The sequence below is a fragment of the Camellia sinensis genome, chromosome 7 (assembly GCF_055761805.1).
Source record: "Camellia sinensis isolate YWXY chromosome 7, ASM5576180v1, whole genome shotgun sequence".
In the NCBI taxonomy this organism is placed as follows: Eukaryota; Viridiplantae; Streptophyta; class Magnoliopsida; order Ericales; family Theaceae; genus Camellia; species Camellia sinensis.
Genome location: NC_138967.1, coordinates 148587015 through 148614468, shown reverse-complemented (window position 1 = coordinate 148614468; position 27454 = coordinate 148587015). Strand labels below are relative to the sequence as shown.

Below are 27454 nucleotides of genomic sequence, written 5' to 3'. Positions count from 1 at the left end.
AGGTGTTATGATTTTTAGATGTTATAAAAAAAAAGATCAATCACTAATTATTATATATAAAATGCTAAAAGTAAGTGCATAGCTCTCTCTCTATATATATATTTTTAAATTAAAATAGCTAAATATATCACCATAATTTTTTTAGGCTTTATATCAGCCGAAAATCATTGTTCAAAAAGAAAAAAAAAAACTCCAAAAGAAAAAACAAAATCAAAATGCCAGTTGGAGATCACCTATGAAAAACAATTGATTATATATGTTCCCAAGGTCTGAAGCTATAGTCGGAGAGGTAGCCAAGCCAACAAACAAAATAAAAAAAATAAAAAAAGGCAGGAGATAATGTTCTTTGGCTTCAACTTCAACACAGAGTCACTTACAAGTTTGTTCTTCGTCTTCAACACAGAGGCATCCTTAAAGACTTCAACACAGGTTCATCTATTCCCTCTTCTCTCTTCTCTCTTCTCTCTCTCTCTCTCTCTATCTCTCACTCATCCGTATTTCCTTTTCTCTCTGTCTTTATCTTCCCATGAGCCACTCTTTTTTATTTTTTGATCAAAAACTAGATGGTTGAAAATTTGTAAATCTAAAGATTTGAATCAATTGCAATTTTCAGATCTGAAGATCTGAAAATTTGTGGATATATTCTGAAAAGAGGAAAATTTGTGGATGCATTCTCACCTCAAAGTTTTTCACGGGCTAAAAAGAGGAAAGACAAAATCTGTTCAATCATAATAAAGGTATGTACAACAGCATCCATAGTTTTTCAGCCTTTTCTTTTGCTTTTTTTTTTTTTGGAAAAGAATTAGGTAATAAAATAGCATTATGGCCATTACGGCCGTTACAGCACTGTTACAGCCGCTACAATGGCCGATACACCTGTGAATCTCAATCACACCGCAAATGCGGGGGTAACACGTGGTGCCTACCGCCGCAACCATTACGTAACACCGCATTTTGAAACCTTGATCGAGAGCTTGTTTTGAGAAAGGTCCAATGATTCGAGGTTTGTCAGGTTCCCCAAAGCATGTTGGGATTTGACCACTTAAATCATTGTTCAAAAGGTTGAGCTAGAGCCCCTTAAGGTTTTTAATAGATTTTGGAATCTCCCCTTTAAATTTGTTGCTTGACAAATCAATGGTAGTGAAGATATCCAGGATCACATTGTACACTATATTTACAGCTTTGTTTGTAATGGTCATTTAGTAAAAATAGTTTTCTGCTAACACGTGGTCTTCCCTTATAGTAGCCTTCGTATATATCATCTGGTCCTCATCAAAAAATTTCATTGCATTCCAATTTTGAAAATATTTTGTTAGCAATTCCTCTATAAAACCATTATAAGAGAGGTCAATGATACGCAAATTTGGTAACACTAACTTAGTTTCAGGACTCTCTATTGCACCATAGAATTTATTGGACCGCAAGATGAGAATCTATGACCCCGTTTGGTTTGGATTTCTGAATGGGTTTTTGAGAGCCCAAAATTGAAAGCTCATTTGTTTATCTCTATTTCCAAAACTATTTTAAATTTATCTCTATTCCCAAAACTATTTCAAATCTATTCAAAATTTATCATTATTCCCAAGACTATTTCAAATCAAATTTATCTCTATAACCAAAATTATTTCAAATTTATTCCAAATTTATCTCTATTCCTAAGACTATTTGAAATCAAATTTATTTCGATTACCAAAGCTGCATTAATTGAATCGATATATATGTTGAAGTATGCGGTACATCATATTTTAAAGTTAATCAACTTTATTTCTACGTTTTAAGTGTATTTAGATTGAGTAGATCTAAAAATTGAAAAATATAAAATAAAATTGTATATTTGTTTTGGTATGTTCATTAGCATTTAATGATTGTTTAAAAGATTTTTTTCATAAAATTTTATACATTTTAACTATGTTTAGATTGAGTAGATCTAAAAATTCAAAATCATTGATTAAAATATTTAAAAAGTTCACATAAACAATAAAAGACAGATTGAAATTCAAAAGTTATTTTTGAAAACTCTATAACCAAATAGAGTTTTAACAATTATTTCAGAATCACTAAACCAAATGAGTTTTGAATTTTCAATTTTCTAAAAATATATTTAGAATGTGAAACTAAACAAATTTTCAAAAATTGAAAACTCTTTTCACAAAATTATCTTTCAAAATTGATTTTGAAAACCAAACCAAACGGACCCTCTGTAAGGGTTCCTAGCCAAAAGGGGAATGTATCTTCAATAAAATTATTTGAGATATCAAGAATTTTAATATTGGCACTTTCCCTTGAAATTGACTACTACTAAAGTCAATCATCTTAAATTTGTTTACTTTATTGTATGAGTGAGGAATGGGACAATAAAAGTTGTTTCCTCTTAGGCTATGTTTAGTTCATGATAATGAAGGTTGGAATGGAATATGATCATTCCATTGGAATAACCACTCCGTTGTTTGGTTGCCTTAAAAAATATAGAATAGGCATTCCAAACGGAATAACCATTCACTAATAGGACTGAATGAGTATTCTGTTTCAAACACTACGGAATAGCTATTTCACTCATTTATCTTTTCTTTATCGGGATAGAAATTGCCCTCCTTTCATTTCAATAGGATTCGCGATTTAGGCTTTGATACAGAGCTTGGTATATCTCTCTATGTCTATCTCTCTCTCTCTCTCTCTCTCTCTCTCTCTCTCTCTGTTTCTTTCTCAATCTTCATCTCTCTTTGTTTCATTGCTAGTAATCGATACTTTGTGTTCTAATATGTACGCAAGTTGAATCTAGGGTTTTGATTTTGATCTGTTATGTTGGTACAAGAAGTTAATATCTAGGTTTTAGGTTTTAACCCAAGTGATATTGTGTAGTTTTAGGGTTTTGGTTTTATGTTCTTTATAGGTTTTGGGTTTTATGTTCTAGTTTGTGGTTGAAATTTACATCCCTTCATAAGTCTTTGTTTAGTCTCAATCATCTTTTTCCCCAATTGCCGACGAAGTTTAGAAGTAACAAAAGAAAAATGTCGACAACAACGAAGAAATCAATTTCGAACGCTTGCATACTTATGGAAGTCTTGATCGAAATCCTTGCAAGACTACCTGTGAAGTCTTTACTTCGATTCAGGTTAGTCTGCAAATCTTGGTACTCCTTAATCACCAACCCAGGTTTCCTCACCACACACCTCAATCGAACTAAATCAAACCACACTAACAACTACTCATCAAGTTCAAATATGAGAATCGAGATCCCTGCTTTACCGATGATGAGACATTTGGCGATGAGTTTGTGAAATTTGAATACCCATTTCAAAACTACGACGAATTTTTCAAGATTGTTGGTTCATGCGATAGGTTGTTGTGCTTATCGGATTATTATGGCCAAGGTTTCAAAATGCGGTGTTATGTAACAGTTGCAGCCGTTACGTAACAGTTGCGGCGGTAGACACCATGCGTTACCCCTACTTTTGCGGTGTGATTGAGATTCATAGGTGTATCGGCCGTTACGGCCGTCGTAGCGGCCGTAGTGGCCGTAATGCCCGTTACGCACCGTTACGCTCTTTTATTAGCTAATTCTTTTCACAAAAAAAAAAAGCAAAAGAAAAGGCTGAAAAACTATGGATGTTGTTGTACATACCTTTATTATGATTGAACAGATTTTGTCTTTTCTCTTTTTAGCTTGTGAAAAACTTTGAGGTGAGAATGCATCCACAAATTTTCCTCTTTTCAGAATATATCCACAAATTTTCAAATCTTCAGATTTGCAAATTTTCAACCATCTAGTTTCTGATCAAAAAATAAAAAAGAGTGGCTCATGGGAAGATGAAGACAGAGAGAAGAGGAAATACAGATGAGTGAGAGATAGAGAGAGAGAGAGAGAGAGAGAGAGAAGAGAGAAGAGGGAATAGATGAACCTGTGTTGAAGTCTTCAAGGCTGCCTCGGTGTTGAAGACGAAGAACAAACCTGTAAGTGACTCTGTGTTGAAGTTGAAGCCGAAGAACATTATCTCTTGCCTTTATTTTTATTTTTTATTTCGTTTGTTGGCTTGGTTGCCTCTCTGACTATAGCTTCAGAGCTTGGGAACATATATAATCAATTGTTTTTCATGGGTGACCTCCAACTGGCATTTTGATTTTGATTTTGTTTTTGTTTTTGTTTTTGTTTTTGTTTTTGTTTTCGTATTTTTTTTTTTTTGAACAATGATTTTTGGCTGATATAAAGCCTAAAAAATTTATGGTGATATATTTAGCAATTTTAATTTAAAAAAATATATATATATAGAGAGAGAGAGAGAGAGAGAGCGTGAGCTATGCACTTACTTTTAGAATTTTATATATAATAATTAGTGATTGGTTTTTTTGTTATAGAATATCTAAAAATCATAATACCTATAATTATATTAATACATTTTATATATATCAGTTTTCATTGATTTTTTTTTTTTCTTGCAGGTTATTCAAAAAGATAACAAATATTCAAGTGATTGAAGCCCAAAAAACAACTATGTACGAATTTTTTTCTTTATAATTTATTTTTTAATTTTTATATGATTACATAGCATGTAAACTCCAAATGTATAAATACTAGTGGTTGCATTTTTTTATAATAATTTCATTTAATATTTAATTATAAATATTTTTTATTTTGTTATTGTAATGTGTTGTGACAACAATGTTGAACAATGTTGAAGGAACAAATTTTTTTTTTTAAATATTTTTATAAAAAAAAATTCAATACCTCAAAAAAATTCTTTATAATTTATTTTTTAAATTTTATCTGATTACATTAGCATGTAAACTCCAAATGTATAAATAGTGGTTGCATTTTTTTTTTATAAAAATTTCATTTAATATTTAATTATAAATATTTTTTATTTTGTTATTATAATGTGTTGTGACAACAATGTTGAACAATGTTGAAGGCACAATTTTTTTAAAAAAAAAAAAAAATCTTTTTAAAAGAAAAAAAATCAATACCTCAAAAAAAATTCTTTATAATTTATTTTTTAATTTTTATATGATTACATTAGCATGTAAAATCGAAATGTATAAGTGGTGGTTGCATTTTTTGTTAACTATTTTATTTAGTATTTAATTTTAAATATTTTTTTTATTTTGTTATTGTAGTGTGTTGTGACAACAATTTTGATGGCACAATTTTTTTTTTTTAAAAAGTCTTTTATATAAAATAAAAAAAAAACAGCTTAAGCAATGCCATGAAAAATGTTTTTACTCCTAATTACATTAGTATGTAAAATCCAAATGTAGAAATAGTGGTTGAAATTTTTTTTATAATCATTTCATTTAATATTTAATTATAAATATTTTTTTATTTTGTTATTGTAATGTGTTGTGACAACAAATTTTTTTTTATGACAATTTTTTTAATATTAATTTATTTTTAATTTTTATATGATTACATTAGCCTGTAAAATTAAAATGTATAAATAGTGGTTACATTTTTTTTACAATCATTTCATTTAATAAATGTAAATATTGTTTATTTAGTTAGTTCAAATTTTGTAGAAAAATAATTTTGTAAACATTTAAAATAAATTAAAAAATGTATCAATGATGCAGAATTCAAATTCAAAAATGCCACGACAAAAGGGTGCCAATGACACTACAACAAAAAAGGCCTTTGGTGACAGACTGATTTTGTCTGCAACCATCAAAATTTCTTCACTAAAGTGATCTGCGACGAAAAAATTTTCTCACCATGTTTGTCACCTATACGTTGTCGCTGAAAGTACCTGGTGACAAAAAATAGTTTCGTCGCTTATTTTTCATTTTTGGCGACGAAATTTTTCGTCTCCAAATGTTGCATTTTTTGTCCTCTATAACATCAATTGCGTCACTAAAATTAGATAATATTTTATTTTAATTGTTTTTGGCGACGAAATATTTCGTCACCAAATAGATTTTAGTGATGAAAGTTTTCCTCACCAATGATATAGATTAAGGTGACAAAAAAATTGTCACTAAAATGTGCAGAAAAGAAAATTCTTCAATGACAAAAAACATTTTGTCACCAAATATTTCAAGTTAGCGACGAAATATTCAGCAAATGTGACGAAATTATTTGTTTGGTACTATATCATTAGTGACAAAATTATTCGTCATGTTTTTTGAAAACTAATAGCGACATTTTTTATTTCGTCGCTAATAATAAATAACAATTTTAAAACGGGGGTACTATTTTCAAATTAAAATTTTTCTTTCACTAAAAATTCCCTACGCATTTCAATAACCTGTTCAATAAAATATCTATTACAAATCAATACAAAAATCTGCTCATTTTCATAAACATCACAATTAAATTTCAGCACTATTCACAAAAATACAATATCAACTGCATGTGGATTACCAAGCATGTCTCCTAATATCCACAAAAAACATGTCTACTAATATCCACAAAAATACAATATCAACCGCATGCGGATTACCAAACACGTCTCCTAATATCCACAAAAAACATATCTACTAATATCAACAAAAATATAATATCAAGTGCAGATTACCAAACATGTCCTGTAATACCAATAAAAATATAAAATTTACAACGCAACCAAAATACATGTAAGGTAATATGAACAAAAACACAAAATGAGCTAGCTTCTGCTCTCCAAATTACCAAACATGTCCATAACTAATCTCGAATCTGCAAAAAAATGAAACACAAAAAAAAAGAAAAAAAAAAAAGAATGCAAGTTAGACAATTATTATCTTATCAATTAAATATATAATTTAACATGCATTTTTCGACTTAGTTTTCAAATCGGGAGTCCCGTGCTAATTCCATAAGTTTTCACAACTTACATTAGTTCCTCCCGAGGTGTTTGAGGTGTTCCCAGGGCCTTCATGTGCCTATTACACGATTTTGGCCCCCGATGGCCTATTTACAAGCCTAAGTGTTGGAAAAATTCATTTTTGGACTTAGTTTTCAAACCGGGAGTCCCGTGCTAGTTTCATAAGTTTCCACAACTTACATTGGTCCCTCCCGAGGTGTTTGAGGTGTTGCCCGGGCCGTCTCGTGACTGTTACACGATTTTGGCCTCCGATGGCCTATTTTAAAGCTTAAGTGTGAAAAAGTGTATTTTTGGACTTAGTTTTCATACTGGGAGTCCCCGTGCTAGTTCTGTAAGTTTCCATAACTTACATTGGTCTCTCCCAAGATGTTTGAGGTGTTAACCGGGCTGTCTCATGAATGTTAGACGATTTTGGCCTCCGATGGCCTATTTTCAAGCTTAACTGTGAAAAAGTGCATTTTTGGACTTAGTTTTCAAATCGGGAGTCCCATGCTAGTTCTGTAAGTTTCCATAACTTACATTGGTCTCTCCAGAGGTGTTTAAGGTGTTCCCCAGGCGGTCTCGTGGCTGTTACACGATTTTGGTCTCCGATGGCCTATTTTCAAGCTCAAGTGTGAAAAGTGCATTTTTTGACTTAGTTTTGAAACCGGGAGTTCCGTGCTAGTTCAATAAGTTTTCACAACTTACGTTGGTCCCTCCTGAGGTGTTTGAGGTGTTCCCCAGGCCGTCTCGTGGTTATTGCACGATTTTGGCCCCCGATGGCCTATTTTCAAGCTTAAGTGTGAAAAAGAGCCTTTTTCGACTTAGTTTTCAAACCGGAAGTCCCGTGTTAGTTTTGTAAGTTTGCACGACTTACATTGGTCCCTCCCAAGTTGTTTAAGGTGTTGCCCGGTCTGTCTCGTGGCTGTTGCATGATTTTGGCCTCCGATAGCCTATTTTTAAGCTTAAGTGTGAAAAAGTGCATTGTTGGACTTAGTTTTCAAACCAAGAGTCCTGTGCTGGTTATGTTAGTTTCCACAATTTACAATGGCCCCTCCTGAGGTGTTTGAGGTGTTGCTCGGGCCACCTCATGACTGTTACACGATTTTGGCCTCCGATGGCCTGTTTTCAAGCTTAAGTGTGAAAAAATGCATTTTTGGACTTAGTTTTCAAACTGGGAGTCCCGTGCTAGTTCTGTAAGTTTCCACAACTTACATTATCCCCTCCCGAGGTGTTTGAGGTGTTCCCCGGGCCGTCTTGTGGCTGTTACACGATTTTGGCCTCCGATGGCCTATTTTCAAGCTTAAGTGTGAAAAAGCGCATTTTTGGGCTTAGTTTTCAAACCGGGAGTCCCGTGCTAGTTTTGTAAGTTTCCACAACTTACATTGTCCCTCCCGAGGTGTTTGAGGTGTTCCCCGGACCTTCTCGTGGCTGTTACACCATTTTGGCCCCCGAAGGCCTTTTTTCAAGCTTAAGTGTTGAATTAATGCTTTGAGAGTAAGAAAATGAAGAATCAGTGTAAAGGTAGGCCAACAGTTACAAATGGCACTATATGGGTTGAATTAACAAAATATTAGGCCCACTTGACAGTCTGAGTCCTAGTCAATCCCAGAACAAGATCATTATCTTAACTCACAATATTAAGGTTGCGGTAACCTATTTCCTAAGAAACCTACCACAAAAGCTCAGGTGGACCTCTCTTAAAATTTCAGTTTCTAGTAATAAGGAAAAGCATATATTCAATGAACATGTGGCAAATCACGTTTCGTCACACACTGTGGAAATACAATATGTTTGCTTCTTAAACATTTGGGGGACAATTTTCTCAATGTTTCCATGACAGTAATGGAAGTCCAAAAATGTACTAGACATTTATAGGTACTGAACATGATTGGTCAATGCATCGTCCCTTTCACTTCAGTGATACACTGAACATCGTTCAAAAAGATGATGATGATGATGACAACGACAACAATAGTTCGCTCTTTTTGGATTTTGGGGAGATTGAGAAAAGAAAGAATATGTGTTATCTTTATCAGATTTCAAAATATCATTCCCTCAAAGTCTCCAATAACCAAATTAAGCTTTAGCAGTTAATTATCTTTTATAGATTATGAAGAACCTGACCTGCTGCATAATCTTTGGAAGCTCAGAGAAGAGGGTCTTTTTTCCATGGTCATCAAGAATCCTCTCCAAAGTAATTTCTTGAAGTGCTACCAGAGTTGTCTCAAGAAGATCAAGTCCTGCTTGATTTGCAAATGTAAAAACTAGCAATGCCGGCATTAACCATTTTTAAGGTTAGAATGGCCTATTCACAAGCATACTTAACGTTATTTGTATACTCCTAGAAACTAGCACACTCCTCAGATTTGTGCCCCAATTTAAAATTGGAACTTCATGGGAAAATGCTCCTAAGTTCTGAGACTCAACTCACTATAACCAATATAGTGAATATCTTAACAAGAGTGATGTCCGCATTTCTTGATAATGTGACTCACACACCCCAGATGTGTCTAATATTATTGCTAAAGAAAGATATCACATGCATTATCAACAAAACTGAAGTATGAGACAATTTCTAATATAAAAAAAGGACACAGCAATAAAGAATTAACAACAATAGAAATGGTAATATGGTTCATATACATGACAAGATGGAGTTTCTTCCATATTTTGCAATTGCAAATTCAAAAATCCAGATAATTACCTTTATTTTCGTCTTTTCTTTTGTAATGCACATAAACAAGACACATAAATTTATAATATAGCGCCATGCATGTGTCCTACTTCAAAATGTGTTGGGTCAATGTGTTTATGTTGTGATGTGTCCTTCCCGTATCTATGTTACAAGGCACATAGGAACAAGTTCAAAGAAAATTGAAAAATAACCAAAGATTAAATTACCTTGGGGAGGCAACATTTTACACATATCAATCAAACAATAGCACATTTAAAAGAAATGTGTACAAAACCAAGTTTAAAAAGAAAATGATAAGGTGGAAGAAAGTAACAATAATCATAGTTTCAAATGGAACATGGAATCCAGTCTAGATGTATTATGATTTAACATTAGATTTATAATATTCAAAAGAAGATACTTATGTAGATGTCACACACACACACAAACACACACACACACACACACACACACACACACAAAATGTGAGATATTTATGAAATTTAAATAGTAGAAGGATAGCAAAGAGAAAGTTCTTACTAAAATTTTACTAAAATTTTCCCCTCATATAGTGAAATTACTTGTGACCCTGTGGTCCAATCACCCTAATCCTCTTAATTTTATTTGCCCAAATCAAACAAGATCTTAAGTCAAATGCATATACATTGAGCTTACTCTTCTAAGTAGAAATCCTTCATGAAGAATGGAATATGACTCAATTGCAATAAGATAAATTGTTAGTGGCCACTACTTGCATATTATATCTTTGTTGTTGACTACAAATGGAATTGAAAAAACTAGAGTAATCAACCCAAATGCATAGCAGTGTATCAATTGTCTAAGATAATCTGTTTTCAAAGTGACAAAAACAGGCAAGCTTCTAAATAACACAGAACATATTGTTGTAAATGTTAACATTGTTTCCATCCTCAATATTCACAATTACACAATTCAGCAGGTAAAGAAAGAATTACGTTTTAACTGGTTGACAGATAAATAAATGTTACACAGCAAGGATTATTTCTACAAAATCATAAATGAAGAACATTCAGACTTCTGCAAATACAGGGAACATAAATTTGTTATAAAAATGAGAAGTTAAGCAATCGAAATAATACCTTCAAAAAGCAACACATCACAACAACTGAGTGATGCCAAAGTGTCTTGAGAATCGATTCATGTCCTTCATTAACAGACCTAAAAAGCACCTGTCAAAGAAGCAATCAATGAACCTGGAATGTAAGAAATTTGTTAACTGCTGTCCTTAACTATCATGTACACTAACCCTTGTCATGTACATCGAATGTCCAAAGTGCTTCTATAACTTAAGTATCAGAAGATATGTTGCTAGTAAGTCCAGTTCACTCACAAATAATAAGTTGCGTTAGAGGTGGTCAATTGTACTAAGGCAGTGTTGTCCAAGCTTCTGAGAAAAATTACGGAGATTTGATAAGGATGGTCTAAACAACCCTATATTATTTTAATGTTACCTTAACAACATATTTTCTTACCCACAGATTACCAATTCAAATTAAAACATACTGGAATATTTTTCTGAAGGAAATTATCATTGCTTCCACATAAAAACCAAACCAGCCTCTTCACGTATACATGTATATATCCATCATAGAAGTACCAAAAACTAATCAATAAACTCCAAAGAAAGGAACTTCATAACCAAAAAATAGATTTGATCTAATGACTCACCTTAATTACGAAAGTCAAACTAAAATTCTCATCACCATAAAACAACTTCCATGCATGATTTTCTAAAGGACTGAATATCAGTTTCCTTGTGGTAAATTTCACTATTTTGGCCAGCATGTAGAATGTCAATTGTAAGCAATGTTTCTCACCTCACACTCATAGGAAAATGTATTCAAATCCAACATGTTGCACTCAAGTAAGAACCATTTCTAAGTTGCAAAATAAATGATCTGAAAACACACTTGTGGCTGAGACAGATCCAATGAGCAAGTGTGGGTGCTTCTGGAGGAACTGGGGGTGGCCGCAAACCAACATTAGAAATAAAACAAGAAGGGTAGAGTGCCAATGCCACCCTCTGAGGTGTCCTCAAAGTCGAAGACCAAATGGAGACTAGAGAAACTAAGACATGGATAAAAAAAAAAATTAAAAAAATCCTAGATAAAAAGCAAAGTATACGGGTGTAGTGAATACCTTCACAAGTAATCAATGGTCCAGGAGAGCCCAACGAGCATGCGAACTCAACCACCACAGCCATGGCTGAGAGGACAATAATCAAGATAACTAGTTAGTTGTGCATCAAAGTTACGGAAAAGAACATATGATTTAAATTTCTCAAATACTAGATGTCGATAAACGTGTACAGAATTTGAACCACCATAAAAAGGTATTTGGCTATCCATCATATTAACAATCATTCAGCCTCACAACAGTAAAACCAAGCAACACTAGTAACAACAGAGATAACCACCATGCCTCACAGCAGCTAATCAATCAAACCACAACCTCAAATCAGAGTAGACCAGCATACCACAACCTCAAAATAGAGTAGGAACAAATCGCATTCAACAATTTACCCAATTGGAAATCACAAAAAAATTGAGGGAAATTGCACACAAATCTTTATTCACGAAGAGTGTACATATATATATATAGAAAAGAAGATATCTAGTGTGAAATGGACAGAGAAGAGGGCTTCCGGTGGTGCCGCATCAGTGAAGCAAAACGAATGGAGAAGAGGGCTTCCGGTGGTGCGATTCGAACGGAGAGAGAAAGCTTTCGGAGGTGTGATTCGAATGGAGAGAGAGGGTTTTCGGCAGTGCTCGTGTGCATATGAGAGGGCAAGGAAGAGATCGGTGAGAGGGTTTCACGAGCTCAGACCAGAGAGAGAGACGAGACTGGGTGAGAGAGTGAGTAAAAGAGCGTGAGAGAGAAGAGTGATTTGGTAGAGAGAGTTGGGAAGACAAAACGACGTCGTTTTGTCCCCTTCAATTATAGGTGACGAAATGATGTTTGTCTTTGAAAATTTTTACAATGGTGACGAAACTTTTCGTCTCTAATATGGTGCCCAAATTTTTCACCAAAATTTTCAAGAGCGGCAATTTGTTTTCTGACAAAAAATAAAATTTAGAGATCAAAAAAAATTTCATCACCTATTATTTTATTTATTTTAAGCATTTGGTGACGAAATTTTGTTTTCTTCTCTAAAAATAGTACAACTGGAAACAAAATCTTATTTTCATCACTAAAACATGTATATTTGGAGACAAAATATTTTTTCGTCATGCATTTTTTTCACCGTAGACCTTTTTTGTTGATGAAACCCCAAGTGATGATATTGGTTGGAAATTTGGAACTCCAATTGAAGGCACTAGGCATCATATTATTTGCAAATTTCGTGGACATCTCATTAAAGGTGGGATTACGCATCTCAAACAACACTTAGCACATCAAACGGGGCTAGTGCGTTCTTGTCCTAGTGTCAGTAGAGACGTGATACAAGAAATGATGAAACATTTACAAGATAAGAAAATGAGTAAAGCAGACAAACAAAAGAGAAAAGCTGAATTGGAAGCAGATATTAGGGGAGATGATCTCTATTACGAGGATGAAGAAGGAGATTTTGTAGATCTTCGAGATGATGACTCTGACTCTGATCCAAAGATGACTAGGGCTAGACAAGCAAGTATTCATTCACAACAACAATGGGAGGAAAGGCAACAATTTAGACTAGGTACTGCAGGTCATGGATCACAATATGATGTAGGTGGTAATCTGGTGCAGGGGGTAGTGGTCAAAGAATGCCAAAAGGTTTTATTAAATTTTGTCCAAGTTAGTGTCCACCCCTTGAACACAGGCATGGGGATTTGTAACGGCTTAAGTCAGTGCCAAAAGAGCCTTCAAGTCATATGTTTTGGTTCTCTCCGAATATGAAAAAGAAAAAGAAAGAACAATGTTTTTTAAAAAAATATATAAGATTTATACTAACAATTCTTGCAATTTGGAATTTATGTCACTTTAGTTCCTAACTTTTCAATTGTGATATATTTGATCTTAAATTTTGAATCTTATTCCAAATAAGGATAATCAAATATGTTTATTTGCAAATGGTCTATTTTGAGGATAAAGTCGACATATTTGTGATGATTAACTTGTATGTTGTTTGAATTATAATGGCCTTTTTTTAATGAATAATGTTGGCACTTTCTTGGTTATAAAATTCTGTTTAGTTTAGTTTTCAGAATCTATTTTTAGAATTTTTTTTTCTAATAACTAAAAATTAAATTGGTGAAAAAAATTAAAAGCACGTCATTATTATATAATTTTATCTTTTGGAAGGGTAGAAATAATTTTTTAGATTTAATTTTTTTTATATTTATTTTTGTTCAATTAGTTTTTATTTTTTCAAAAGTCAAACATAACGATAACTTAGATGTCATTATTAAATCAATCCATTAAATCAAAAATTCCAAAACTAAAAGCCTTTCGTATATTAAACATATCGATTACACATTAAAAGCCTAATAACCATATCCAAAAATATTTGTTAACAACAAAAACAACCATTTATTACATGATAATTATCCAAAAACATCAACAAAAACAATCATCCATTACATGATCATCATCCAAATACATATTAAAAATTAATTTGGTAAAAAATAAATAAATAAAAATGTAAAAGATTTTATTATTTTTATATAATTTTATCTTTTGTGCGTGGAAATAATTTTTAAAAATTCAAAAATAACTTTTTGACATTTATTTTTGTCAAATTAATTTATATTTTATCAAATTGATGAATTTACCCTTGAAATGAAGCATTTTTTGTTTGCAAAGGAAACGATGTCTTCAATTGCCCTTGTTTGAAATGAGATTAAAAACTAAGCATCAATGTATCATAATTGAAAGATGAGAGACCAAAGCAACACAAGTTCCAAATTACAGGAACCGTTAGTATAATTCACCCTAAAAAAATACATGATGCTTGCTAGAATTTTTCTAATCCTACCTTATGTTCACATGATTCATGTAATGTTTTAAATGATGGCATACTTTTTTTTTTTTTTGGGGGGGGGGGGAGGGTGCACAATAGTAAATGATGAGAGGCTGTATGCCACTTCCTCTGGCCGGTAGGCCACTTGCTTCTGCATTCTCCAATTTTGCTCCAAACAGGGAACAACAGAGGCAAAGCAAGGTCTTTGTAGGATATGTGTGTACAACCACCATCCTTATCATTTCTTAAGCTCAAAGAAGTGTGGTACTCGACTCTCGGGCCTCCAACCGAGCATCACAATGCACGATGGATGAGAAGCGAAGTTTGTACAAGTCAATGAATGCACAAATAACACACAAGACTCAAGAGGCCTCCACCCTATCATGCACAATCAAGGGGGACGACGACCAAGAAATGAGGCACGTTTCATCACTTTGAGTATGAAACGCCCCTCGTTTCTCGTGTTTGGATTAACGTTCGATCCAAACACATGCAATGCAACACAAACATGTTATCTTGGCATGTTTTACTTTGATTCATTTTGTTTACTCGTTTTAGATTACCGATTAATCCTTTAACCAGTTATGTCCAAAAGTGAGAAATCCTCTAATTGGAAAGACGAACCAAGCCACAAGCGTTTTGAGCATGAAAGAAGCATCATGCTGTTGGTTAGTAGGAACCCTCAAGAGAAGGCTAAAACCATTAAGCATGGACGCCTCAATTTCGTGCTCAAACCAACAAAGGGCCTAAGACCACTTTTGAAAGTGATATAACAAATGAAAGATGGAATGCAATGGCACATATTCTAGCACTAAAATAGGATGCTAAATGACATCAAAGCATGAAAATGATGCAGGCAAGACATGCTCGAAGTCGAAAGCATTGAAGCTAGCAAAGAGCATAACACTAAAACCATGCAACACCATGCTCAAAGGACTAATCCAGCCCCAAACAGACCTCATGCATGCCAAAACAGTGGCTAAAATGGGCTGAAATGATAGCATGAAAAGCAAGAAAACACATGCTCAAATGATGGCTCGCAAGTGAGGTACAAAGCTTAATTCTCAAGAGCACTTAAAGAGTGATTAAAGTGGAAGCATGGCAAAGATATAAGCTCTGAAATTACATACCAAATGATGCCATATCACACAAACATCACAAATAAGGCATGCTAGGGGTCTCAAAACACGAGACTAGTGAAGCCAATTATGCCATAGCTATACAAAGCAAGCCCCAAGAGGCCAAGACCACTAAAAACAGTCCTAAGGCATGTCAAAACAATGCCTAAAACATGATGGAGTATAGCCAAAATAAGCTAGAATGATAAGCCAAATCACCAAGTACATTAGGCTAATGAGCATGATTGCACTACAAATCCAAAAACCAAACAAGAGGTGGCCCAACCAACCAATGTTAGAGTTAAATCATGTTAAATAATGGCAAAAAACATGCTGGAGTGGAGCCAATACATGCCAAAATTATAGACTAAGACATGAAGCATGTTAGGCTAACAAGTAAGATTACACTACAAGTGTATGAAGCATGCAAGAGGTGATCAAACCAACCAAAAACAGAGTTATAACATGCTAAAATAAGACCAAAAACATGTTAAGATGGAGCCCCAAAAGGGTAGAAAAAGATGCCAAAGAGTGAGGCCATCAACACATGCAAACAAGGTACAAAGGGGGGGAACCACCCCCACCTATTTTGGGTACCAAAACCCACTTTCTACCACTGAAATTCCTCTGGAATTCAATGGTTAAAAGGCCAAGAAAAGGAGATCTCAAAGGCTTTACAACATAGCTCAAAGCAAAGCAAAATAAGCCACAAGGGGGGAGGGGTAGACCACCCTTAAGTCAAATAAGGCCTCAAACAACCATTTTTAACACTTAAAAACAAAGGTTTTTGTAGTTGAAAACTAGGCCTAAAACAGCATGCAAAGGTGGCCAAACACTTGATCAAAATAAAGCTTAAAGAGGGAAGACACTCACCCTTGAAGTACAACTTTAAAATCAGCAACTTCTGAGCCAAAGTCAGTCTTTAAGAACTCAAATGAGACCTCCAAGTACCTTAGCTTCAAGGTAGAGGTGTTTGATCAAGAGTCCCTTTGCAAATGCACCAAGAACTCCCACTTTCAAGCACCTTCAAGCACAAATATATATATATATATATAGAGAGAGAGAGAGAGAGAGAGAGAGAAAGAATTCTAGAGAGAGAGTAGATTTTTTGCTCTAAAAAAATCTGAATCCCAAAGAAGGGGGAGGCACCTCCCCTTATATAGAATTACAAGCCTCAAGCTTGTTTGACAAGCTAGAAGCTTGTTACCATCCCTTCATACACGTGTATGGAGGATGTATTCTGTGCCCAACAGTTGGCACAGCTGGCATCAAAAGTATCTGTAAAAATAGAAAAATGGCCGTCGGCCACTTCCACTAGCCTACCGGCCACTTCAAGTGGCCTACAGGAGGGAAAAGTGGCCTACAACTGCCAAAAGTGGCCAACAGGTCCTCCCTTCCCTCCAGGCAAGGGTTAGCAAGGTATGGTCCAAAAAAAAACCAAAGAGAAGAGAGTTAAAAGGCCTTGAGACAAGGCGCTCAGCCGAAAGCCCCAGAAACTCATAACGAGCACAAACATGTGCAATCACCGAGTGCACAGACGATGACACCATAGTCTTGAGGTCGGTCAAAAATGGGGCATCTACAGTAGCCAGAGAAACCTAATTGATTCAAGAAATTAAGATTTTCAATCAAATCCGGTAGCTTCCCAGAAAAGCTGGTGTAAGAAAGCATCAAATGCTGAAGGGGGCTACTTGGATGAAATTTTGGCAAATGGCCAGTGAGATATCTATTGGAACCTACATCAAGAACTTGAAGGTTTGGTAGATAAAATATGCTTATTGGAAACTCACCACGCAACCCACAATTTTCAAGAACGAGAGTTGTCAAGGAAGTTAAGTTGGCCAATGTATCAGGTACTTCAGAAGACATGCTCACGTCATTGAGACAAAGCACTTTGAGGTTAGTCAAGTTTTGAAGTAGGCTTCTCAGACCAAGCTTTTCAAGTTTTAGTAGTCCTGAATATGATGAGTCTACATTGAAAGAAAGATCAATGGAAACCGTTCTAGACAATTTTGAGATTTCCAAAGAGATTTGACCGGAAAATACAGAGGAGGAAAAGTTGAGATTTGTTAGCCCTGAGAGATGGCCAATTTCTGATGGAATGCGAGAGTAATCGAAATTATTATAAGCAAGGTTAAGTCGCTGAAGGTGAACTAGGATGAAGAGGCTGCTGCTTGAATTGATAGAACCGTAGAGGAAACTACTGCTGAGGTCAAGGCCAATCACATGACCCATCTCCTGATCGCATTCAATGCCATCCCATGAGCAGCAATCGCCACTATCTCCTTCGAGCTTCCATGATGCAACCTTCGAATAAGCAGAAGGATCACTAGAATTGGATTTGTCAGTTGAAAAGCTTTGTTTGAATTGCAACAGGGCGGAGCTCTCGTCTGCATGGCATAGTGGCTGCTTAGCAGACAAAGAGTTAGCCATTATTATTACAAGATAAAAGCAAGAGAGTGATAAGAAGAGTAAATGCATGAACAGGAAGAGATGCAAAGAGGAACCCATGTTTTGGATGAGCTAGACAATGCTTAATTAGGAGCTTTTATAGACATGATTTGAGTGTTGGATGTGCTAAGATCATAGAATGATGTTGCATGTTCTCCACAAAATGTTGTGCGTCAAGGCTCAACACTACTGGCTACAAAAAAATTATTTGGTACTCCTAAAACAATGCTCCATACTATTTATTAATTAACATATCTTATGTTGTCTTCTAAAATATTCACACAAAAGTGATGGCCCTTATTATCTAAAGTAATTATTGTGGAAGTTGGAGCACCAGATAGATTTGTTCCTAGAGCTGAATAATTTCTCCTGATTGCATGGGCTGTGGTTATGGTGGTTTTAGCTTAATTGTTTAGGGTCTTGGCTGGGGTGGTGGTGGGGTTTCATACTTGCTTGGTTCTGGTTGTGCTAGTATTAGATTTAACTTTTTTGGGTCTTGGCTTCTTTAACTTTGGAAATGGGATTTGGGTCTGGGCTAATCTTATCATATGGGATATTGGATTTGTAGAGCTTTGAATGAGTCAAGTGCAATCTAGATTTGCTTCTTCAATTATTTATCCATTGTTGGTCATACCTAATTAGTTAAGGACATGCTTGAATTATGGATTTGAATAGGAGTTTAGAAAGAAGAATAATAATAAAAAAAGGGAACAGGAAAAGATGAATGAAATATAATTTTTTTTTTCTTTTTTTGCCATTCTTTTTTTTATCTTTTAAAATTTTTATTCAAATTCATAATTAAAGCATAGAGTAAGTCGTCTTGGTTTAAAAAATTGGATGGATGGAAGTGGAGTTTCACTTCACTCACTAGTGCTGGGTGGGGTGGGTGGAAAAACATGACTAGTGGAATGCAATAAGTCATTTAATATTCATGAATGGTTTGAAGTCATTTTTTAATTTTTAATTTATTTTGAATCACATTATTTCTCATAATTTTTATACGTTTTTTTTTTCTAAAAAAGTCAAAAAAAAGTTAAAAATCAGTTTTTAATCATCTTCCTAAAATAGGCTATATGTTAGATATAATTATGAATCATTTAACCATTATAGATTATTGGGGTAGTGAGACAGTAAATTCTCATATATAACTTGGTTACGTTTTATTATGGTGTTTGGTTATTTTCAAAGCAATGTTGATTATGATTTATTGTGGTGGGTTTATTCATATTAATTTTTTCATATCTAACAATTGAAAGTATGCGAATATTTTATATACGGTTTTTTTAGGTTACATAAAGGGGAAGGAAATTGGAAAACGTGAGGATTGTGAATGAAATGTAAGTTAAATTTTTTTCTCTATTTCTTTTTTCTTTTTTAGATTTCTATCCAAATTTATAATTCAAATATAGCATTAAAGATGAATATTGTATAATTTATAATGGAATTTGTTTGGTTCAATTTTTTACAAACAATTTTTCAATGGGTTTTCGTTTATCTGTAGTGATTTTTATTTTATTTTATTTTAATATTTGTAATTTTTTTTAAAAAAAATTTACAATATGAATAGTTCACTAAAAACAAATTCGGATTTTCGATTGTGTTTAGTAAATTTTCTTTTATATTTTAATCAATTTATTTTACTTTGTTCAATTCATCTAGATTAGGTAAAGTAAAAATAAAAATAACTAAATATTTATTAAAAAAATTCATTAAAAAGAAACGAAAATTCTTCTAAAAATATTTTTTAAAAAATAAAATTAAACAGACTCTATTTTTACAAGTCTATTTCTTAGACTTAGTGATGTGTCAAAAGAATAATTGACTAGTAATTAATTATTTTATAATTATTAACTAATCATCCTTTTAATTATTATTAAATCAAAAACGAGTCCAATTTTTAATCCATAATAGCAATACTCTTTCCAGAAGCTTTCCCGTTGCCATTGATTGGTTAAGAAGGAAGTCTTTCCACCATTAGAAAAGAACTCGTCGTGTGATTCGAGATACAAGTCAATTAGGCCGATTAAAATTATATTAAATTATATGTTATCATTACATACAGTACGTTGAAAATAGATTTTATTGTACCAATTTTATATATATATATATTTTTTTTTGAATAAACACTTGATCTTTAAAAAAAATATAATGTGTTTTCTTTTAATAAGGTTAAATAAATTTAAATTAATATAGATAATATGAAAATTTAAAGATATATCAGGTAAAATATACATTATTGTGTAAAAGAGATGATAATACTATTTTTTCATCTGTATAACTATCAAATTTCCAATGAAAATGAGATCAAGTGTTATTGGAATTAAAAACTTAGAGAAACTCAATGTAATTATGTTAAAATTGTAAAAAAAAATTTGTATTTTTTTCAAACCTTAAAAGTGTTTCGTGTAATTTAATTTAATTTTTTATATAAAAGTCTAGTGAGTCACAATTATTAGGTTTTTATTTTTTAGGGTAAATTACAAATACACCCCCTGAGATTTGTTTAAAATATGAATTGCCCCCAGTGGTTTGAAAAATTATAAATACCTCTATGTCAGAATTTTTTATTTAACAGAATTAATGGAAAAAATGAAATTTCTAACTGTTCACCTATATAATAATAAAATTATCTGAATTGTTAATTGAAATAAAATTTTAACATTATTAAAAACTGTTAATTAACTTGATAATTTATTAATAAAAGGACCTATTTGTTATGAAATTAGGCAGTTTAGGTGGTATAATGTAATTTCTAAAATCACAAAGTGTAATTTGTAATTTAAGTAAACCTCGGAGATGTGTTTGTAATTTATCCTATTTGTTTAATATTTCAGTGACACTTTAGGGAGTATTTGGCATGAATTTAATATTTCAGTGGCACTCATTAAAATAAACTTACTTGCAAAATTCTGTAACCTGGCACCAGTGGCGGAGCTAAGAAATTAAGTTAGATGAGACATTTATTAATTACAATTTTTTATTTAAAAAAAAATCATGATCAACATTAAGATAATAATAATTTTATGAGTTAAATTTAATCATAAGAAATTAAAAATCATTATTAATAGGAACAAATCAAAATTTTATAATAATATATAATAGCTGTGGGATGGTGATGTAAGTTTGTAATTTTAGCACAAAAAATTATGGATCAAAATTCCTAACTTTAGAAAATAAAAACACATCATTTATAGCAAAAATTATTATAAAATCTATTTAATTTTTATTTGACGAAAAATATTAAAGAGATGATATTGCTTATAAATAATGTGTTTTGAATGAAAATTATTAAATAGTCTTAGAGTACCATATGACGTTACCTATCTGATTCTTAAAACATGAGAAATTACAAATCACACTAAGTAGTTTATCAACTACCTAAAAATAATGAGTTAATTATATTCAATCCATACGATTTCCGACTACACTATTGATTTAGACTATTATATAAACAATACCACATAGTGCTCCCAAAGTATCAAATAACTACTTATTGTGAACAATACAATAAATCCTTAGCCAAAGAACATGTTAAGAAAAAAAGAAAAAAAGAATACATTTTGTATATGACCACAAAACAAAAACAAAAGAAGTTCAAAATTGAGGGGGCACATGACCCTACGCCTTCTTTAGCTCCACCCTTGGTTGGCACCAATTGTTTATAGAAGAGTAGAAAACATTGATGGAATGATAAATTGGTTTGAATTGATTCAAATTGTACAATGTTGTCTTCTTCTTTTTTTTTTTTTTTTTTTTTCATTGAGAAGATGATTTGGTTATGATTTTAAATAATCAAGAACCACTGATTAAAGAATATATTATACCGAACCGATTTGTTACCTATTGTTTTAGGTCTTGAAAGAAGAGATCAAATCTCAGAGTTTTCAATTATTCTGCCCGTTTAGTAATTAGCTGGAGAGCACTGGCAGAATAGATGACTTTAGCTAACTTGTAACAGAAAAAAAAAGGCTCCGGCGGTGGCTCTTCCACCCGGGGGCACTCCAACGATCAAGTCAGTATATCTCTCAAAGATAATCAAGTGCTAAACTTACTGTTCAAAGCATAAATTGCGTACCTTAGACCCACGGGGGTGCTTCTCTTTTATAGTTTACTAAATCCTTGTCTCACTAGAAGCCTGACTTCTATAGACTCCAATTCAATACTTACTTTGGACTCTTCAAGAGATAAGGATAAACTCCCAAAGAGCTTTATCCATATCTTGATTAAATCTCCTCTTCATTCTAGAACTCTTGTCTCTTATCTATGTATTTCGGATTCCGACATATTCGGAGATAACCTCGGCAACGCCGAAATAACCTCGGCATAATGACCAGGACACGTGGCATCTCGGATGGCACATCGGCGTCACCATGCCACGTGTGGGTACTCAGAAAATATATCCCCACAACTGCCCCCTAGGTTCTATTACCTCGGCATTCTGAGGTGATGGAACCTATATCGATATTTCTTTCTGAACATTGGCTCAAAAAACTCCTCAGCCGAGATCACTCATTTCAGGCCGACGTAATCTCTTCGGAGAACAAGAATTCCAGTGAACTCCTTCATATGTGTGAGCTGTCACGCCTTATTTACACAACCGTTTCTTTCACGCGTCTTCATCTTATTGGTCTGTGTTTGTGACGCGCCTATAAATCATGTTTTTTTTCTGCGCACGCCGCCTGACGTATGCGTTGCTCCAGGCGCATTGATTACCTTTTGCCGCCGTCTTAGGATTTTGTTTTTGACAAAACCTTTCCTACTTTCTTCATTTTTCACTTTTGCATTCGAATCTCTTGCTATCTTTCTCTAGCCTTCGAAACTCTCCATTGCTCAAGCTTCCAATACCTCTACAATCTTCTCCGTTCACCCCATCCGGCGAGATTTTCATCGGTCTTCTGCTCCAGCAACCTTCGTAGGACATCGGCAAATCCCTTTCCGGCTTCCCTTTTTCTGGTAAGCTACTGTTCTTTTCGTTTTCAATTCCCTGATGTTTCTTCTTCTTTTACTATCGCCATTACTGTACTGTTTCAAGCTTTTTTCATTCATAAATCGTACATCTGAGTGCATTCATCCATGATTTTACCTTTACCCACATTTTGAACATACGCACTGTTTCACCACTTCTTTGCACTTTTGTTACTGTTCTTGGCCATATACTCTTGTATTTTTCTTGTTCTTGATAGCCAATCTCAGTTCTTGTTTTTGAAACTTCGCATTTGTTTTCTGTATCTTCTGTCTTTTCCAGATCTGTGCCTTTGACCTTCATTTTCATAATTTTAGTTTTGGGATTTGAATATAGAACCCACATTTTAGGGCAAAACTGAAATATCTCTTACAAATCTCTTCACCAACTAGAATTTGGGTTTTTTGACGGGGTCCCAATAACCCTATTTGAACCATCTTCTTATTGAAACCCAATACCTTTAGTTATCCCGACATCATGGGTATGTGGGAACATCGGGTAAACACCCCCTCTAAACTGGAATTTTTTAGGCAAGAATTTGAAATCCCAGCCGATGTCAATCTGAGGTTGGCTGGGGATGACGACTTTATCATGCCTACAAAAAACTCTATGCCCTTCCCTATGGTTGCCTTTATCGAGTGTGGACTCCGGTTTCCACTCAACATCCTTTTTCGCGAGGTTCTTCATTACTACAAGTTGAACCCCATGCAACTGGCCATTAACTCTTATCGAGTGATCCATGGTATTATTTCCTTAGCTAAACAGGAGAGCGTTAGGATTACCTTGGTCGATATCCAATACTGTTATACCATGTGTGCCCTCAATTTGAAAGAAAAAGGCTATATTTATTACCTTAAGCCGAGGTCTACAGAATTCAAAATCGTAGCCGACCACCCAGACTCCAACAAGGGGGCTTGAGATGACTATTTCATTACCTCGGGCAATTCGGAGTTTGCTCCAAACAAGGACATCCATCTCTACCCTCATCCTCGATCAATTTTAGAGGGCAAGGATAAGAGCCCAGTATTTAGTCTTGCATGTTTTCTTCAAAGTGTTAAATACTTTGTTTATTTCTGATGTCTGTTCTTCTTGCAACTATTCGTTAGCCACCGAAAAATTTTCGCCAATCTTTTGTTCCTAGCAAGGATGTGAAGAAACTTCTCAACTTGCAAATCCACAAAAGAAAGGCGCCTCTACTCCTCAACTTCATCCCAACATACAAATCAGCTCTCCCCGACGTCCCCAGAAAGACAAAGAAGAAGAGCTTATCTCCTCCCTCTGCTACAACTCTTCCAATTGTATAAACATCGCGAACAGACCAAGGATCAACCTCTGATCCAACAGAACAGCCATCAATCTCGGCTCCATACCTCATTCCACCATCCCAAAGAAAGCGTCGCCGACGTCTTGTTCATACACCGAGATAGGTCGCGCAAAGCCAGTTGCTAAAGACCTTCTAGCCAACATTCCATCATCCATTGATGAACAACCATCACAAACCGAACCTCCAGCAAAACCAAAAAGAATAAAAAAGGCTCAACCAAAGGCCAAGGTAGCTCAGGTTGAATCTGAAGATACTCTGCCTATTTCAAAATTGGATGAAAGTGACAAATCTCAGCCTTCTGCTAGGAAGAGGCGCTCTGAGTCTCAACCATCAGAATCCCAACAAACAAAATAGCCGAGGTCTTCTTCCGCAACAACTTCGGGATCAAAAAAGCCCGATGTCCCCTGGGCCCCCGAAATCACCCTTGAGGATAAGCCCGTAATGGCAAGTGACAGTGCCGACGATATCAATGTCGGCGTTGCACTCAGTACCGCTCTACTTCTCCCAGGTGACCTGGAGCGGAACGCCAAGTATAGCGAGTATGAGAACTATGCCTTAATGTTACAGCACTCTGTTCAGGTAAACGTCTTCTATTTAGCAATTTTTCTTCTTTCTGTTTTGTACTTTAAGAAACTTTGTACTAATTTTTGCCTTGTGTTTTTTCAGGCAATCCAGCATGCCCATTCTTTCTCAATGCAGTCTTTTGAGAACTGGGAGAGGCTTGCCGAGATGAAGAGTGAATTTGCCTCCCTCTAGAAGACCAACAAAGGTCTTCAATCAAAAATGAAAAAATTGGAGGACCAAGCCGAGGCCGCAATCAAGGCTCAGACTGATGCCGAAGAAAAGGCTGAAGCTGTAGAGGCTATCAGGACGGTGGCTGAGTCCCAAAAGAGAGAAGTTGAAGGGAGAATGGCCCAAGCCGAAAAAGAGCTTCGGGAGGCCCTTGCCACCAAAGAAGCTGAAATTAAGGATGCTGATGAAAAGGCATACTCACAGGGTATGGCCGACGTTACTGATGCATATGAAAAACAAGTGAAGGAGGCATGCAACAAGGGTTTCACCCTTGGTTGGATGTCCCTTCCTAAAAAGCTTAATGTTCCTGATGACTCTCCATTGCGGAAGGCCGACGCCATTCCCTTGCCATTTCTTCCAGTCCCAACTTCAAGTGAAGATGTCGGCGAATCTGATGCTGAGGATGAGGCCATGGAGGAAGAGGACGAGGCCTTGATTAGAAAATCAAAAGATGCTGATGGGGCCAAGTCCCCTCCTCAGAATGAGCAATTCCTAGACTTGACTCAGGACGAGGAAGGTGATTTGGTTCCCATAGAAGCTGTTCCTGAGATTGCACCAACTGACATCGCTTCTGTGGTCAAGACTGTTGAAGAAACTCTCCAAGAAATTGACGCCAAGATAACAGTAGAGAAGGAGGCCGAGGTGGTATCTGATCTTCAAATTCAACAATCTGGAGGAGAGAAGTCTTAGCTTTACGTTTTTCCTTTAATCATCTGTATTTTGTTTCTTCTTTATCTTTTTGGAACAATGTATGCTCTCCGATGTGCCCTTTTCTTGATGAATGAATATAACTTTTCTTTTCTAAGTATTTGTACCCTTGTCTTCTCCCTTTTTGTCTTCGCATGATTCTATACTTAAAATATTCTGCAAATGTATAATCTTCCTCCTTCGTGTAACCATCTCAGGGTGACACACCTTGGCAAGTATTTGTCCTGTATATTGTTTACAAATTTCAAATATTTTAACTTCATCTTGTAAATTGCTACAAATTTCAACAAGTGAAGATAAACAATAATCTCGGCTTAACTTCAACTTGTAAATTGCTACAAATTTCAACTAGTGAAGGAAAACAATAATCTCGGCTTAACTTCAACTTGTAAATTGCTACAAATTTCAACAAGTGAAGGTAAACAATAATCTCGGCTTAACTTCAACTTTTAAATTGCTACAAATTTCAACAAGCGTTAAGCATTACTTTGGTTTAACTTCAACTTGTAAATTGCTACAAATTTCAACAAGTGAAGATAAACAATAATCTCGGTTTAACTTCAACTTGTAAATTGTTACAAATTTCAACAAGTGAAGATTAACAATAATCTCGGCTTAACTTCAACTTGTAAATTGCTACAAATTTCAACAAGCGTTAAGCATTACTTTGGTTTAACTTCAACTTGTAAATTGCTACAAATTTCAACAAGTGAAGATAAAAAATAATCTCGGCTTAACTTCAACTTGTAAATTGCTACAAATTTCAACAAGCGTTAAGCATTACTATGGTTTAACTTCAACTTGTAAATTGCTACAAATTTCAACAAGTGAAGATAAACAATAATCTCGACTTAACTTCAACTTGTAAATTGCTACAAATTTCAACAAGCCTTAAGCATTTGTATCTTCTCTCTGCCCCCAATGTGAACCTAAGTTCCACTTGGGTTCTCATTATTCAGAAACAACATTGTGCATCTTTTATCAATTCATAAGTCTTGAAAAATTTTGCTAAGATTTTATTGATGACGTCGGCAAAAATTAACAAGGAACATCGAATGATAGAAAAATTTTAAATTACAAGTGTTCCAGGGTCTTGGCAATGCTTTGCCTTCATTATCTTCAAGCCGGTATGCTCCATTGCCCAATACCGAAGTAATTCTGTGGGGTCCTTCCCAGTTTGGGCCAAGCTTGCCCTCTCTGGAGTCCTTCTTGTTGCCAACAACTTTTCTTAGGACTAGGTCGCCGACTTGAAAATCCCTTGGATTGACCTTCCTATTGTAAGCTCTAGCAAGCTGCTGCTGGTATGCAGTGAGCTGAACTGCAGCTTTCTCCCTTCTTTCTTCTAAGAGATCCAGATCTTGGGCTAGAAGTATATCATTAGTCCCATTCTCTACTCCTTGGGTTCTGATCCCTGGGATGCCGATCTCCAGTGGGATGACTGCTTCTGTGCCATAAGCCATGGTAAACGGGGTTTCTCCTGTTGATCTTCTCGGCGTAGTCCGATATGCCCAGAGTACATTGGGCAACTCGTCTACCCACTTTCCTTTTGCTGCCTGCAGTCTCTTCTTTATCCCATCCAAAATTACTTTGTTGGATGCTTTTGCTTGTCCATTGCTTTGGGGAAAGCTTGGTGTTGAAAAGTAATTCTTTATCTTGAATTTCGCACA

The 27454-nt window shown here is 34.6% G+C and overlaps 1 protein-coding gene and 1 long non-coding RNA gene across 2 annotated transcripts; both read right to left on the bottom strand.

Moving 5' to 3' along the window:
- Window positions 1–6282: 6282 nt before the first annotated feature.
- LOC145794818 (uncharacterized) lies at window positions 6283–9051 on the bottom strand. Its single transcript, XR_014334757.1, has 2 exons — window positions 8901–9051; window positions 6283–6646 (listed from the first exon to the last, which is right to left on the bottom strand). It is a non-coding gene; the product is annotated as an uncharacterized LOC145794818 (long non-coding RNA).
- A 7995-nt stretch (window positions 9052–17046) lies between these two features.
- On the bottom strand, window positions 17047–17982 carry LOC145796197 (receptor-like protein 7). The gene has a single exon (XM_082881230.1). The coding sequence runs from the start codon at window positions 17980–17982 to the stop codon at window positions 17047–17049; it is 936 nt and encodes a 311-aa protein (XP_082737356.1).
- Between the last annotated feature and the right edge of the window lie 9472 nt (window positions 17983–27454).

Coding starts and splice junctions, on each gene's coding strand:
- LOC145796197 (XM_082881230.1), bottom strand. CDS start 17,982: ATGGCTAACTCTTTGTCTGCTAAGCAGCCACTATGCCATGCAGACGAG.